Source organism: Panonychus citri, unplaced genomic scaffold, assembly GCF_014898815.1.
Source record: "Panonychus citri isolate SS breed McGregor unplaced genomic scaffold, ASM1489881v1 Contig00054, whole genome shotgun sequence".
In the NCBI taxonomy this organism is placed as follows: Eukaryota; Metazoa; Arthropoda; class Arachnida; order Trombidiformes; family Tetranychidae; genus Panonychus; species Panonychus citri.
In genome coordinates this window covers 54546-71012 of record NW_026515459.1, presented here as the reverse complement: position 1 = coordinate 71012, position 16467 = coordinate 54546, and the positions used below count along the sequence as shown (strand labels likewise).

The following is a 16467-nucleotide window of genomic DNA, read 5'->3' as shown; positions in this document are numbered from 1 at the left end:
GCCCGGTAAAGGGATCTCAAATGCTCAGCAACCGTAAGATGAGCCGATGGCCTACCTTGGGACGTAAAACGAACTCCAAGATAGTCAACAGACTCAAGTACGTTAAGCGGTCTGATTTGCCTTCCTTGTATTTTGAACGATGGTTCGTCCAATACTTTGATCTTCTTCTCCTTACCAAGACCGACTATTGATAAGGAGCAGCACTTAGCAGGATTCAACTCTAATCCCATTGTCTCCATCCTTTGATCTACAATGTCCAGAAGGACCTGCATACCAAGTTGTCCAAGCATCAGCAAGCATCCTTTTCCCGAAGTTACGGATCCGCTTTGCCGACTTCCCTTATCTACATTAGTCTAGTGACCAGAGGCTGTTCACCTTGGAGACCTGCTGCGGATATGGGTACGGTCTGACTGGAAATTTATGAGTCTCGCATATGGATTTTCAAGGGTTTCCAAAAGTGCTCTGGACACCGCAAGAGCCGCGGTGCTTTACGGTGCCGAAATCCCTATCTCCGGTTAAACCGATTCCAGGGACTTGGCACCTTAACAAGAAGAGACAACTCTCCCCAGGACTTTTGGAAACATCTCCATATGGGTTTGCGTTACCGCATATACTCTTGCTATAAATAACAAGAGCAACTCTCCCAAGTCAGGTTCTGGAATATTAACCAGATTCCCTTTCGCGAAACACCGCAGACAACGTAAGGTAGTTAAACCTACGGACTTTGGTAGGGATTTCTCCCCATCGCTTAGGGCCGACTGACCCATGTTCAACTACTGTTCACATGGAACCCTTCTCCACATTGGTCCTCAAGGGTCTCACTTGAGTATTTGCTACTACCACCAAGATCTGTAATAGTGATACCTCCAGGCTGACTTACGTCAGACACCTTCGACGGTATCACTACATTCTTCCTACTCGTCAAGGCATACATGCTCTCTCTTCATGTATTGTGGTTGCCGTTGACGGTCAAGTATAGGTTCAACGCTTGAGCGCCATCCATTTTCAGGGCTAGTTGCTTCGGCAGGTGAGTTGTTACACACTCCTTAGCGGATTCCAACTTCCATGGCCACCGTCCTGCTGTCTTTAGCAACCAACACCTTTCATGGTGTCTCATTAGCGTCTGTATTGGGCACCATAACTTAACGTTTGGTTCATCCCACAGCGCCAGTTCTGCTTACCAAAAATGGCCCACTGGGCACCATCATACAAGCTGTTCAGCTTTATGATGCTACGGTGTTTTACTACCATAGATCGAGCTTTTTAACAAGTTGAACTTCGCACCCATTAGGAGTTTGAGAGTAGGTTGAGGACATTTCGTCCCCAAGACCTCCAATCATTCGCTCTACCGGATGCTACTGTGTTTACTTCCGCTGGTGCCAGCTATCCTGAGGGAAACTTCGGAAGAAACCAGCTACTAGACGGTTCGATTAGTCTTTCGCCCCTAAACCCGGATCTGACGATCGATTTGCACGTCAGAATCGCTACAGACCTCCACCAGAGTTTCCTCTGGCTTCATCTTGTCCGGGCTTAGTTCACCATCTTTCGGGTACTAGTATATATACTAGAACTCCATGAAAATCACGGTAAGTGGATACAACATGGGTTGATGTTGCGGGAAAATATAGACAAGTCTATACCTCCATCACATCAATTTCTTTCAATACGCCTCTCAAGCCTATTCAAGACTGATCAGCTTGCATATATACTAGACTCCTTGGTCCGTGTTTCAAGACGGGTCGGATAGATTACCGATCTACTGACCGCCGAATCAAGTCAGAGATACATTGAAGCCATCAACAGACTGCCAAGAGTCAATCAATCCATAAGTTGTTTCAACACTAGGTGAAGAAACAGGTCTCATCGACGAAAGATTAACTGGGTCCGTCAGCATGTTCCAATGCACTAACACTACAATTAAGTAGAGATTCAGCCTAATGTGAACATGATACAGCAGTTACCAATACAAGCTCACAGGCCAAGTCTGAAACTTGCAAGAAGAATCAGTGGCTGTGAAAACTCAGTATTGATTGGTTGTATGGTTAGTACACCCTACTGATATCACGAGAGTGGGAACCCGAAGGTAACCCTACCCTAGGATCTCAAGGGTAGGATATTGAGATAACTGGATATTGACACGCTTTGCTTAACGTATTTCCTTTTGCCAAAATTTCATACAAACTAGGTATGAAGCGCCTACTAATAAATCTCCTTCCACCACATTTTCTTCAAACCAATGGGTTCCAGTAGTTTGAGTTATCAGTGAACTTATTGGTTCCAATTGTTGCATCTGCGAAGTTTTCATAGCAATACCTAAAGAAAAAGATAAGGTAAGGTAATGTAAAATTGAAAATATAGGTTAAGTATGGAATCAAGAAAATGTACTAACATTCAAGTAGTGTTGTTTGTGGATCCACCCATGGTACCAACGCGTTTTGCGTAGATGTAACTGGTAAATGTTGTTGCTCTTCTCCTTTTTCTTTACCTTTATTTTTTTGAGAGGGGGTTGTAGTGAAGCTGATATCTGATTATCTGGAATTACATGCCATAAGCAAAAAATATCCATCAATTTATAATGCATATAGTTAGTTACAGAGTATAAAAATCGAGGCTGTAAAAGTTATCTAAATATAATACTAAGTGTAAGATTAGCAACGCAATTTTCGTTTTTAATATAGATAATATGCAATATCTGTTTGCATCTATGCGAGCTTGTGACAATGCAAACAAAACCTTTGAACAAAATTCAATCTGTAAAGTTACTTTAGCACATGATTGGAGTATAACTGAGCCACCTTCAGATGACCTTGAAACATGTTATTTTACCGATGACCTGAATGACCTTGATTTTTTGATATCACAATTGAGTATCGCTCAAACTCATACCACGCATTAGAAGATTGGCATGTTTCAATCTGAAAACACTTTAAACACTACCTTCGTTACATGACCTTAATGACCTTGAAAATTGTAATGTCAAGCGCTTAAATTCTATGCTTCACTCTTCTGATCAAGTCTGACATTCATATGACACTTTGTTCGGGAGATATGCACTAGCGTACATATCGCTACTAGCCGTACTAGCCGTAGTGGATGCAAAAAGCCCTGTATAATTTTGGGGAAATGACCTTACTGATCTTGCAAATTTTAGATTCAACCGGTACGATAAGAATTCTTGCATAGAAATCTTACCGAACGTGAATAAAGGCTGTTTGGGATTTAGGTTAGACCATTGAAATGGATTTAAACATACAACTCACGGACTTGCATACTTACATTTATGACAATTGAAATGTATTGAATATAAAATTGAAACTAGGGTGAATATTGGATTGGATATATTACCAATATTTTATGATTATAGTATTGAGTAACTGCGAACCGTTATTTTAATTAAAACGTGATTAAAAATAATCAACAATGATATAAATCGTAAACTGCGTGTTTCATAATCACATAAAAATGGTGTTTTATTTGTTTTTAGTATGAAGTTTTTACAGTATATTTAATTGTTTATTATTAAGTGTATCATAACTGATTATATTAATGTTACAAAAATCACAATGTTTTGATAATAATTGAAAAGAGAAAGATATAATAATAAGTATAAAAATGAAAAACAGTGCACATTTGGCTATAACTGTATGCATGTGAAAAATCAATATATTTCATAATCTGTCCATGAAGTAGATTGGTGACAAATTGATCGAACAGCACCTCCAAGGTACAATGTAAAATCTGCAATGGAAAGGCTTGAGTTCAACCGTCTCTGGAAAGCGACACAGTTGCGATATATTTCCATATATTGTGTGGCTTCTTGTACTGAGAAAGGAACGGAATGCTGCCGTAAACGTTGCTGCAAAGCCGTTTCACTCATCAAGTGGCAGAAGCAACTACATAGCATACCCCCAAGTACGAATGCTTTTTCAAGCTCATTGTATCCTGATTTGGCAGTCATTTCAACCAAAAACTCTTGCATGCCATCAAGAACATCGTGTTGCTCGGAATACTTTTCCACACAATAATGGTGAAGTGTTACTGCACAATCTTCATATTTGGATTCGCCTTCACCAATAGAACTTTTGATTTTTTCTAAATCTGCAAGATCTCTTGGTAAACCAAAACGTAACGAATGGGCACCGTCTCGTCGCGCCTCAATCACTTCTTCTGACCAGAATTGTTCATGATATCCATGGAACAGGTGTGGAATATCTGTTCCTACTACCCATGTTTTATTAAAACAATGGTACTGAATGGATGCGACTGGTTCCGAATTGGCTTGTGTTGATGTAACTGAAAAAGAAAACGAGTAATCAAACAGAAAAAAGTTAATAAGAACACTTGGTGTTAGGTTTCAGAAAAAAAGCCAAAAACTAAAAAGAAAACCATTGAACTTACCTTCTTCAGCGTTGCCTGTGTCTGTCATGAGATGCCGACGATGAGAGTTGTTGCACATCCAATTTGATTTTTTTGAGAGGAGGCATTGAGAGTAATATGTCATCTCCCTTCCTCCGCGATGATGCTGTAGATGCTTCCAATACCTTGATGGAGTATAAAGGTGGAAGTGGCGGTAATGCTGTAAAATGGATTGTAGAAAACAAATAAACAAATATTAGGCAACCATTATCTGAACATATGCATATTAATTTTATACTACTAACCTGAATTTGTATTGTTTTGGGATTTTATGTTTGACATTTTGTCCATTCTTCCAAATCCAATAATCTAACAGTGGAAGTAGCAGTAGTAGTAGTTCCAGCAGCGTCAGCTATAGTGACAGTGGAGAGTAGAGTGATTCCATTGAAATTCCAATGGAAAATGTAGAACATGAGCAGAGTGAAGCACAACAAGCTGAGCACACCGTCAATCGTACGGTAAAAGGTGGAGAAGAAGACCGACAAGGACACTCTTTTGGAAGAGAGGAACCTAATCCAAGTCATGTCGAGCATCCTGAAGGATTTTTGATTATCTGTATCTTCTGAACCAAAAGTTTCTGCATAGATTCCATCCATGTGTATGACCTATATACTAAGGGCTATACACTGACATAAATCTAGCAAATATATAAATTACAAACATCACAAATCAAATTTCAAATAGCAAAAAACACAAACATCCTATACAAAACAAATATATATGTAATAGTCATTACCTTAGTCAACACCACATAAATTTAAATATTACTACCTACAGTACTGCCAGTACCGCTGAACAAGCCCAACCAAATCTACCCACATCTCAATATGTAAACAAATACCTACAGTACTATGAAAAGCAAAAGTTAAATCCTGTCTAAATCAAAGATGGAAACCATGTAACCAAATCTTATACCAAATAAACAGTACTGACAGTACTTGGGTAATTGGGTGCCAGTACTGACAGTGCCCGTCGTTAGAAGTACTTAACGTACTTACCCCGTTGATGGCGGTACTGCCCGTGCTGCACCCTCTTTCAGTACTGTCAGTACATTTCAAAAAACCTAACATTCGGAGGAATTTGTCAATTTTAACGGCTATCAGTATAAAACCAGCAGCGAAATTGAAAAAATTCTATCTATTGTAAGAATTTCTCTGTTTAAAACCTCAAAACCAGCGTGAAGGTGAATGTTTTCTTGGAGCGTATGAATATTTACAATGAAAGTTGATGAAGATGAGTATTTACAATAAAAATGATTCATTTTTTGTTTTTTAAGATTTTTAGATTTTTTTAAATTTTTTGTTTTTTGATGAAGATGAATATTTACAATGATAACAATTCAATTTTTTTGTATTTTTCAAAATTTTATGATTTTTGATGAAGATGAATATATGAGAATCGATAATGAAAAATGTGAATATTTACACTAATGGTTCTTGTTCAGTTGGTGCCGATTCTTCAGTGGGTTTTTTTGGTTTAACTACCAAATCTTCTTTCTAGAAGTTCATTTTCTTCAGATGCTCTTTTAAAAATGTGTGTTTTTATTCGTGTGTTTACATTTTGGGTAATCGTCGCACAATTGTGCCCAACCAATCAAAAACCAGATTTGGCCGCGAGAAAGATCAATTGCGTTTTTTGCGTCACGTCTACCAACGATGCCTCCGCAAAGGTGTGCAAGCTTTTCTAGCGTTTTTCCAAGTGGATAATAGTAGCAACAGGCATCGCTAATATCATCCTGTCGTTCACGCATTTTCTAAGGCGATTGAAACCGCGGCTTTTGTTCTTGATTCTCGGTATTTTTACTGGTCGAATCCTGTCTCGAATTTCTAAATCTCTAAATTCAAACCAAACCTCTAGTTTTTGTATTTCGACATCTAAATCCCTATCCTAAATAGCCGGCCACGTCCATAGCTTCTTCGGCTTCTGAATCAACAGCTTCTTCAGCAGCACCGTGACCTTGAGGGTCTTCAGCTTCTGCGGTTCCCTCACGCACAGGTACGTACAGGTACAAAACCGGCACAACAACGTCATTATAATTTGGGATTATGCTCCTACATAAAGCATTAATATTGTTAGTGTGTGTCTCTCTTCGTTGGAAAGGGCGCTCACCAATGATATCCGCATCCACAACGTGATTAATTTTTCAAAACTTTGGCTAATCTTAACTTAACCCCCCTATCCACACTAATCCAGATCTTCAACCAATTTTTTCTGTAGATAGTACTCATTGAGTACTACCCACGTGTAAAAAAATTTTATTATTTTTTTAATTATATTTTTTTAATTTATTTTCTTCATCTTTTTGTCCATAATTAATTTTTAAAATTTTTTTGTAAACTCGGTCTAATAACTGCTTTTGAGCAAAGGAGTGGGAGACAAGGAATTTTGAACTTTGTCAAACATAGTCAGCTATAAAAGCCAACTCGCGTGCTTTGTCAAAGTTCTTCACGGCAGTTTTCTTCTGCTTCCGCGCATCCTCCGTGCCCTTTTCAATCTCCTCTTTAGTTTTTGTTTGAGGAGTGGTGACCTCGGCAAATTTATCGATGCCACCCTTAAAGTTTCTGCACTTCACGTTTTTTAGCTTTCTGGCCTCTGCAAGTGCCTAAGCAAACTTCGGGTCTGCCAATTCCTTGGCTTTGTGCTCAGTAGCTTTGGCTTTTGTTCGCGCCGCTGCCTTTGCTTAAATAGACTTTTTCCACGCTTTTGGAGCCATTGATAATTGAAAATGAATTTTTTGATTGAGTTTAACGCAAACACAGTAAAACCACATACAAAATACAAACACATACAACACAATTTATTCTTAACTTTGATCGCAATCACCTGGTAATTTAGAATAGTTTATGTCGGTTAAATTAGCGCTGATTGATTTAAAAACCCAAATAAACGGTTCAAAACTTTTCGTTGGCCCTCCGTTTTCATTGATTCAGTTATTTTTTAGACTTTATTGTTAACGAAATATATCGTATAGATTACAAAGATCAATTTGAGAGATTTTTTATTGAAATCGGGTGAGAAATAAAAAAAGTTACATCAGATCGAATTTAACATGGGGTCTATGAACTGTCTGTTTTAGACCTGAAAGTAACAAAAATAGACGCAAATTTATCATTCTAGTCTCAATTTCTTATAAACAATTAGTTGAACTACAAGTTGTCAAGTTTTCATGGTACTGACCCTAATAGTCTAAGATTAACAGGCCAAGACTCGTCATTTTCCATAGACCCCCATGTTAAATTCGATCTGATATAACTTTTTTATTTCTCACCCGATTTCAATAAAAATCAAAACGAAATTTTCACAGAATTTTTTTTGCACTGATAAACATTCTACAAAACAATTTGACATTCATAATATCGAATGTTTGTCTTATTATAAAACTTTTCACTTCCCCATAGGCTCACATGCAAAATTTCACTTTTGCCACTTAATTTTTCGGAAGTACGAATCTGCGCAACTTTTCATCTATTTTTTTGAACTCATCATTATCGAAAGTATGATATGACCAACATACCGATCCGCCGATGCCCCTTAATCGGAAGTATATCCTTATTCTTGAATATTAAATCTTTTATCCCATATTCTACTTTTCTTTCAGACCGTTCGCATTTATAAATTAATCGGCATTTTTTTAAATTAAAATGAAGAGGGAATGAATGCCGAAAGCATTTGCAATTATTACAAGGCAGTTAATTACTCCAATTTTGTCTGCTTCTCATTAATCTTTAATAAAGTATTAATAATTTACAAATTGCATGAAACCCAATGGTTGAAGATGCTCAGGAGTTTATGACGAGAAAAAAGCTTCTCTAGAAATCTTATACAACTATTAATTTTAATATTTCTTGAGGTTTTTGTTTGAATTAAAAAAACAGTAATCAAAGCGATTTGAATTAAAGGATGCAGAAGGTACAATAAATTATATAATTAAGAAAAACATATTAGTGAGACTAGATGTTTCCTTGCACAGAAGATATTTTCAATCAAAGATCATCTTAAGATCAACATGAGAATGTATGTTGGTTTTCTTAATCCTTTCATCTTTTATAACAATTAGTCCAATGTTGGTCTGGAAATGATTCGATTTCTTGAATCACGATTCAGTAAAATATTATAACTTCATCGTGGTATTGAAACTAGGATCCATAACAGCAACAATTAGAAATGCTTAGAAATGAAGAATCACAGCAATTTAAAAAATTAAGAGAGACTTGATCCCAAGACAAATAAATATAAATAATCTAACCATTAAAATAAATATTCAATGAGTTATAATCCATGAAGCATTGAAACTCATTTCAAGAGTATAATCGATTGGTACATTTGTGAGTCGTTTCAACTCAACCAACTTTTCTGAAGATGTGGCAAAGTTAGAAGAATATTGGATCAAATCTTCAGTCCAAGTGAATGTTTGGTGTTTCATCGCTAAATTTATCGCATGATTGGATCAATAAATTGAGAAACTTGATAGCAAAGAACTGCTCAAATAAAGTTCAAAAACGCCCGAATTAAAGGTAAATAATTATGTCTGATATTAGAAATCAACAATCGCTTCTTGAATTAAATCTTCTAGCCGATGAAATGCGTAAAAATTTGTAGATGTTATGAAAGCATTGGTAGGCAATTAGAAAACAAAGATCCATTAATCGGTAATCTAATGTGTTACGCTACTCTTGATGTCTTAATTTGATGAGCAGAAAAGTAGTCACGGTCATTGGGTAAGCATCAATAGGCACATTAAGTCAAAAATAACTTTGTTGATCAACTGATTTAATCTTATTCACTTGTTCCTATTGCTGATACTGACTTTAAGTCATTTTCTTTATCACAATTAAATATCACTGGACACCGAGACCAATCTTGTTTCTGTTTGCACTGCCAATAATCACCGTTATAAACATGGACTGGATTATTCGTAATCGGGTCGATTTGAAGCTTGAACCAAGATGGTGCATAAGAAACTTCAGCTTCTGGATTAGTAGCAGCTTCTTCCTCTCTCTTTCTCCGGGTCGATCTTTGTTTTTCTTCCAGTAATCCTTTCACTTGATTAGCCTCATCCCATTTACCTTCTTCCATTAATCGTTGATCTGGTCTGAGTCGACTATCGGTTGGAGCTACTCCTTCTTCTGGTTCATTCAATTGAATAGCTAAAGCAGTTAAATTATACATTCTTTCATATTCAGACCTGAAAATAAAGGAAAAGAGAATTAAATCTTGTTGATATCTTTCAGTGGATGACAACTCACGGAGGATAAATCCTTTGCCAGACCACTTTGGGTGATGTTGTTTCATAGATTGACTTTCCCTTTTGAGATCGTCGTTTATGATGTACTTGGGCTGCTTCGATTCGATTGTCCCATGTCCCTTGTATAACCCAACGTGGTTCACCTTGAGCGTCAATAATACTACCAGTTACCTGTGAAAAAGAAATATCTATCAATAATTTCTATCCAATAGAAAGATTCAATTTGTTACCTTTCTAGGAATATCTCGTGAAAAGTAACTATAAGGTATGAATTTCAAGAGGCATCTATCACCAGTTGTGTGATTAGTAATCACCATATCTCCATGATTATCCACCCAAAGTTTACCAACGATAATGTTGTGAATGGTTGTAGTGACTTTGTGCCAAGTATAATGATAACCATGCTCTGGAAACTCGAGGTGACTTATGTCCACTGGATTCACTTGTAAATACTTTCCTCGAAATTTACTTGATAAACCAAATTCACTCCAGCATTTCCAACCTTTACCTTCACAATGAAGTGCTAACATAGGGGGGTGGTGGCTCACCTGTTGATGATAACAAAACACAATTAGCATTCACAATTATCCATTCATTTGCTTATTCAATTCTTACCTGCTCGGTTATACTCTTCCATCCCAAATCAGATGTTCTATCACATTCATAAGTTTCTCCTAGAAGAGGATTAAATGGTTTGTTCAGTCTGATACCTGTACATGCATAACTGGAGACACAAAATGCAGCGACATAAACTAATTGATCACAACTATCGCTGATTGTTGCTGCTTTATGGAGTAAATGAGCATAGTCAAAGTCTTCGGTTAATCGTTGTAACATTGACAGAGGCTCATTAAAGTTAACAGGCATAGGAATTTTCGTCAACTCTTTACCAATACAGTTCTTCATGAAAGACCATAAATTTAAACTTTGATTCGGTCTTTCAGGTATCTTTGTACGACGTTTAGGATCTAATGTTGGTGGTTTTAAGTCTTCATCAAAGCCAAATTCCTTCACTACGACACTACTTGGTGTGCCTGGAACACTTGTTGATTTAACTGAATCATTATCAGCTAGAGTTTTCTCTATGCTTGTTGAAGCATCCACATTAGATTCTTCATTCGTTATCAAACTTTTCTGTTTATTCTTTCTCACTCTCACCCCAATGGCTGAAGCAGAAGTTGGAGAGTCCTCTGTTTCTTCGTCACTGAGTAAATCATCTCCACCAGACGAATCATCATGATAATTAGAAACTGTTTCACAATTGTTTTCACTATAATCCTGGCTACTCGCTCGCAGAGCTTTACCAGGCACAGGAACCTCGAAATCAGTTACAGCATCTTCGAAAAATTCATCTTCATCTGAGCTAACACCACCAGTGTTGTTCTTATTAGCATACTCTTTTTGGACTCTTTCTTCGAGTTGTGAATACTGTTTGGCCAATTGAGCACAAACAACCTCCAAACTGGTACGAGCTTCCCTTTCATGGTTTAAAAGTTTTTCCATTTTCTTGGTTGCTGTTCTCGCAAGTGTCACAAAGTCGTCACAATGTTTCAACATTGGAATGGTAGTTACACGGAAAACTGTTGATTTCTCATTTATACTTTTGCAGTGTTTAATAGCCTCAGCGGGATTTTCAATAGACTCCAAGGCAACAAGAGACTTGTGTAAGGCGCTTCCATGTTTAATGATGAGCTCGTTGAAATTTGTTAAATCATTGAGTTTAGCAGTCAAAGGTTCTAAAAATTGAAGAGAGCGATCAGTTTTTTTAGAATTGATAATGTGTTTCTGATAATATTCATCTTCTGATTCTTGAAGACGATTAGCCAGCATTTTAGAACATTGTAAAGCTGTCATCCAATTTTGCCTTTGTTGTTCATTCTTAGCCTTTAAGTGGAAAACTTGATCACCATTTTGAACCACAAAACGTATATTATCTTGCTTATAAATGATTGCGGATGCCAACTTGATTGATCCTCGGCAATTCTGAGATACCTCAGCTTCAGAGCTTGATTTTGAGGTAAACCCAAAAAGGAAATGCGTAAAAAGAAAAGATGAATAACAATAACAAGGAAAATGAGAATTGAAAGAAAATGAATTTACCTGTAATATGACAAAAGCCCTTTTGATAAGACAAACCATCTCTTTTGATACCCTCTCATGTAATTGGCCCATTTACACAAAGTTCCTTTCATCTCAGTGTCAGGAGCTTGAGACACAGAGTAGCTCGTAGAAGCCATTGATCGGGGTACACGAAATTAATTACCAATGACAGTTAATCGCCAACAGATCAAAAGAGACCACAATTAAACAACACAAACAGAATCAATTTAATCTTAACCAAAGAGCAGAGAAAATCCTTTAGGGTGTCAACAGCCAATGGCAGAAGAAGCTCAGTTCATGTGGCGCCCAATTCGATATGAATCACAGCCTTTCTGAAGTGTTCGGTTGACCAATATTCCTGAATTGTTCCGTGTAACCAAAGTGACCTTCGCCTCAACTGATTCTTTAGTTGTAGTAAACATTTATTGATGGAAAATGAAAGACAAACAAATTGGAAGATTAATGACCCGCTCTAAGGATAAGCTATTTCCACTACTTTTCTCTTGCAGGTGATCAGTTGATTCCCTATACTCAAGGCAACAAATGGAGTTGAGGCTCATGTGTCCTATTGCAAATTGAATTGACTTAATTGTCTAATCATTTAAATTCTTATTGTTTTTCTCAATCTCTGTTTATTGTGATCGGTTGATTTCCATTAGGATACAAAATACAAAAACTTTAGGTAATTGGATTTATAATTTCTTTTCAACCTTTTCTCTTGTTAATTAAACTTTGTATTGTTTTCTGGTTTACAGATTTTTCTATTGTTTTGATTAACAAGTCCCAATGACAATTGAGGTATGGACCGAACCAACGAATACAAATTGACTCTCAAATGGATGGAGAGTAACAAGATCAATTCAAGGAAAGGCTTCCCCGATAATCCAAAACCTTTTCACTATAATGATTTCATGAAATCAACTCGTGCAATATTTTCGGAACTTGCAATGACTTGTAGTAAATTGGAAAAGCTGAATGAGTTGGCTCGGAAGAAGACGATCTTTGACTCTGATGAGTCGAGTGCTCAACTTAGTGAACTAGTTTATATTATCAAGAAAGATGTAAATTCGCTTAATCAACAGATTGAAGAATTGAGACAAAATCAGCTTGCAAAGGTGAAAGATGGTAAACGTCAGAATGTCGAATCTTATTCGAAAAATGTTGTACTCAACCTCCAAGAACAATTAGCAAGTGTAAGTAGCGATTTCAAGACAACACTAGAACTCAGATCTCAGAATATGCAACAACAAAAGGCGAGAAGAGAGCAATTCACTGGGTCCACTCCATCGACATCTAATCAATTGCAGCAACGAAAGACAACTTCAACTATAATTGACTTTGGAGATGAACCATTAACTCTTAGTAAATCAAATCATTCGCAACAACAACAACAACAATCACAGGCACAGTTGCTCATCTATGAGGACAATACATCACAATATTTGGAGGAACGAGCGTCCACCATGCAAACAATTGAATCAACGATAGTTGAACTCGGAGGAATATTCAATCAATTGGCTACAATGGTCCAGCAACAAGATGAAATGATTAGCAGAATCGATGCTAACATTGCAGATACTAATTTGAACGTTGAAGCTGCTCACCAATCTTTATTGAGATATTTCCAATCAGTCACCAATAATAGATGGTTAATGTTCAAAGTTTTCGGTGTTCTCTTCATCTTTTTCTTATTATTTGTCATGTTGACATGACAAATTCATCTCTGTGATTTTAAAAATTCCATTATGAAATTGTAACCTGTTTATTAACAGTTTATTTTAAAATATTATATCAATGTTAACCACTACAAAAATTAATTTCTTCATTATCCAATTGATACTTTTGAAATCATCAGGATGTCTCAGTATCAGATTTTAATTCAGTAAATTTTCACAATATCTTTAAGCTTGTAAGCAAACAAATGATGAATTGAAATGAAATGAAAGAAACGCTCAAAATTCTACTATTAGAGAAAATAATCAACTTGCAATTCATTCTAATCAAGATGTTGATTGGGTTAATCTGATCGACTTTCGGCTTGACTATTTTTCGGCTCACAATCGATAGAGAAAATAATTTTAGAATCTTATCCATTCTGGTAACTAGGAGATGATTTCATCAACTGGTTGCTGGTTAATAATTGAATAAATCAAATGAATCACCTTGGTCTCAATGATAATAATTAAACTATTATTTTTTAATATTAATTGTATTCATAATGATAAGTATTAAATTAGACTTTTGTATTTGGATTCATTAACTTGAGTCTATTAAAAAGTTAATACAAAATGAATTCAATGAAATTCAATGTCTTAGCAGAAAATAGTGTAAATTGAGGCAGCGAATTCATGAAAACGTATACTAGTTATTTAGTTAATCAGCTCAACAAATTGACATGAGCTCATTGATATTTAGATTCCTATTTTGATTCCATTCTAATATTTATATCGACCTTGCCTTTCATCTTTTCCATCATTCAACATATAAGCTGGAAAATAACCGGTTCCTGAAGGGTCTTTGAGTTTAGGATTTAAAATGGTGTTTTTAGAAGTGCCTAAAGATGTGTACCTAATGATTGGGAGGAAAGAAATGAGAGAGAGAGAGAGAGAGAGAGAGAAAACAATCAATTGATCAACAGTTTGACAGACTTTGATTTCGTTGGGTTGAGACGATGCAAGTTCTTACCCTTTGTCATAAAGTGAACAATAAGGTACTTCAAGTGAACGGAGGAAGCTCCAAATTTGATGATAAGACCAATTGAGTAGAGGATTAACTCTAATGAATTCAGGCCAATCGGAATCGGTGGGTTCAAAAAATGAAATCGAATTGACTAGATCAGTTTTTCTTGTTCCCATGAAGATGTGGCTTACAGAAGATTCCGCTTTGAAGTTTTTCAAAGCTTCCTTGAAATCGGGTCCATCCAATGTTACCAAACCAAGATTATATCTTTCAACAGAGCTTTTAATAAACTCCTCAAGCTCAGGAAATGTATCAGGCATCAAAATCAACAAGGTCATCAATTTGACATCATCAGTCTGATTAAAAGCTGCTCTTTGTTTGACTTTGTCCATCATAAGTAAATAAACCAAATGAAGTAAAACCGTACAGTCTTTACCACCATTGAAACTGACACAAAACCTTTTCTTGTCACAATCAACATTTTCAAGGCATTTGTTAATCACCGAAATGGATTCGAGTACATTCTCATTGCCCTCCAACAAAGCAAATTGATTCAATTGCGATGTCCACAAGTCAACAAGCTGTTGCTTCAACATTTTCCAAAAGAGCAGAGCAAAAGATGAAAGGGAAAGATGAAAGCAAACGATCACCAAAAGACACTTTAAATAACCTTAACGAAAACAGAAGGGAAAAGACAATGAGAACTGATAAGATTAATTGATTGTCTGGTGATCAGCGGTAATCATCTTACCAGAAAAGAAGAAGACAATCTGGTCCACAAGGCGCCATGGGTCGGCTCCTGGGCCTTGAGTTGCCTCTGTACCACCAGATCGTCGAGATGAAAGGGCCAATCAGTTGATCCAATTGATTGTCGAAGGTCAAAGCAAAGCGACAAAAAGAGTTGATTGAAACGATCCTCAGATGGCGACACTTGCCTTCCATCAAAAGAGGTGGTCCATTTGTGGATTGTGGTGATTCCTATAGTTTAGAGACTTGAGACTCGTCGTGTTGATTTTGTCCTTTAGATTTTCTTGTTTAATTGTTTTTTTATTTGTAATCTTATTTTTTCTTGTTCTCTTGATATTTATTATTTCCTTTGATTCTTACAGGAGTTTCATGTCGTCTAGTAGTAACATACATAATTTGAAAACTTTTGGTAAGTAGATTGAGTCATTTGTCTGAACCTTCTCACTGCTCTTTGAAACCCTTTTCTCACTTGTGATACCTTGTCTTTCCTACTTGCAGATCCCTTCGCGGATGCTATCAAAGCTGATGATACTGTTCATGACGGTTTAATTCACATTCGTATTCAGCAAAGGAATGGTCGTAAGACACTTACCACTGTCCAGGGGATAGCTGATAATTATGATAAGAAAAAGATTGTCAAGGCTTGCAAGAAGGTAAGAACATGATGATGATTTTCCAACACTTGACTATCTTCTGTTGCCGCGTCCCATCCATTTATTCATGATAACCTGTTTCTCTCGTCTTGTCTTCCTGTTTCACCTATCAACTCTTCTATAACATTTTCTCTTTCCCAATAGGAATTTGCCTGTAACGGAACGGTAGTTGAACACCCTGAATATGGAGAAGTAATTCAACTTCAAGGTGATCAGCGAAACAATATTTGTCAATTTTTAACTAAATATGGAATCGCTAGACCGGAGCAACTTAAAGTCCATGGTTTTTAAGATGCCATCTTATTTTGGTATGGTTTAAGAGCAATTCGTTCACCTGAATAAATAAAGACGTTTCATTCAATTGTTAAAACGTGTTGAAATATATCCACCCTTGATAAACGCTTAACCATGGCCAAATTCAAAATAAAGTTACAATTATCCGTTGAAACATTTTGCTATTTTTATTACTTTGCACCAGTTGAAGTTATGTATTGTGATGATTAACGATGGTTAAATATTCCATTCTTGAAAGTACATTGAATTAAAAATGATGAGATGTTAAAGGTTTAAATTGAGGCCAAAATCGGAACTTTAATTGATTCAAAAAAGGCACAAATATTTTGTGCG

At 36.4% G+C, this 16467-nt stretch overlaps 4 protein-coding genes across 5 annotated transcripts; 2 read left to right on the top strand and 2 right to left on the bottom strand.

The window, feature by feature from the left end:
• Nucleotides 1-8232: 8232 nt before the first annotated feature.
• On the bottom strand, nt 8233-12083 carry LOC128385861 (oxysterol-binding protein 1-like). Its single transcript, XM_053344792.1, has 5 exons — nt 11762-12083; nt 10277-11666; nt 9892-10209; nt 9663-9832; nt 8233-9601 (listed from the first exon to the last, which is right to left on the bottom strand). The coding sequence occupies exons 1-5, from the start codon at nt 11896-11898 to the stop codon at nt 9193-9195; spliced, it is 2424 nt and encodes an 807-aa protein (XP_053200767.1). The 5' UTR covers nt 11899-12083; the 3' UTR covers nt 8233-9192.
• A 200-nt stretch (nt 12084-12283) lies between these two features.
• On the top strand, nt 12284-13550 carry LOC128385866 (syntaxin-5-like). The gene is made up of 2 exons (XM_053344797.1): nt 12284-12443; nt 12517-13550. The coding sequence occupies exon 2, from the start codon at nt 12562-12564 to the stop codon at nt 13471-13473; it is 912 nt and encodes a 303-aa protein (XP_053200772.1). The 5' UTR covers nt 12284-12443; nt 12517-12561; the 3' UTR covers nt 13474-13550.
• Nucleotides 13551-13930: 380 nt separating this feature from the next.
• LOC128385870 (FAD synthase-like) lies at nt 13931-15326 on the bottom strand. 2 transcript variants are annotated; one of them, XM_053344801.1, is made up of 3 exons: nt 15192-15326; nt 14447-15110; nt 13931-14329 (listed from the first exon to the last, which is right to left on the bottom strand). In XM_053344801.1, exons 2-3 carry the CDS (start codon nt 15034-15036, stop codon nt 14197-14199), a joined length of 723 nt encoding a protein of 240 aa, XP_053200776.1. In that variant the 5' UTR covers nt 15037-15110; nt 15192-15326; the 3' UTR covers nt 13931-14196. The 2 variants fall into 2 exon arrangements, with proteins under 2 accessions (XP_053200776.1, XP_053200775.1); XM_053344800.1 differs by having other exon boundaries at nt 14447-15144; nt 15192-15325.
• A 90-nt stretch (nt 15327-15416) lies between these two features.
• Nucleotides 15417-16288, top strand: LOC128385873 (eukaryotic translation initiation factor 1-like). The gene is made up of 3 exons (XM_053344805.1): nt 15417-15596; nt 15686-15840; nt 15985-16288. The coding sequence occupies exons 1-3, from the start codon at nt 15557-15559 to the stop codon at nt 16129-16131; spliced, it is 342 nt and encodes a 113-aa protein (XP_053200780.1). The 5' UTR covers nt 15417-15556; the 3' UTR covers nt 16132-16288.
• Nucleotides 16289-16467: the final 179 nt, after the last annotated feature.

Bases quoted from the DNA above. Each gene is read 5' to 3' on its own strand.
- LOC128385861 (XM_053344792.1), bottom strand. From the start codon at position 11,898: ATGGCTTCTACGAGCTACTCTGTGTCTCAAGCTCCTGACACTGAGATG. The intron at 10,210-10,276 runs GTAAGAATTGAA...TATCATCAACAG, and splicing joins GGAAGAGTATAACCGAGCAG to GTGAGCCACCACCCCCCTAT. The intron at 9,602-9,662 runs GTGAGTTGTCAT...CTTTATTTTCAG, and splicing joins TGGCAAAGGATTTATCCTCC to GTCTGAATATGAAAGAATGT.
- LOC128385866 (XM_053344797.1), top strand. From the start codon at position 12,562: ATGGACCGAACCAACGAATACAAATTGACTCTCAAATGGATGGAGAGT.
- LOC128385870 (XM_053344801.1), bottom strand. From the start codon at position 15,036: ATGTTGAAGCAACAGCTTGTTGACTTGTGGACATCGCAATTGAATCAA. The intron at 14,330-14,446 runs GTAAGAACTTGC...CCCAATCATTAG, and splicing joins TGTTCACTTTATGACAAAGG to GTACACATCTTTAGGCACTT.
- LOC128385873 (XM_053344805.1), top strand. From the start codon at position 15,557: ATGTCGTCTAGTAGTAACATACATAATTTGAAAACTTTTG. The intron at 15,597-15,685 runs GTAAGTAGATTG...TCCTACTTGCAG, and splicing joins ACATAATTTGAAAACTTTTG to ATCCCTTCGCGGATGCTATC. The intron at 15,841-15,984 runs GTAAGAACATGA...CTTTCCCAATAG, and splicing joins TTGTCAAGGCTTGCAAGAAG to GAATTTGCCTGTAACGGAAC.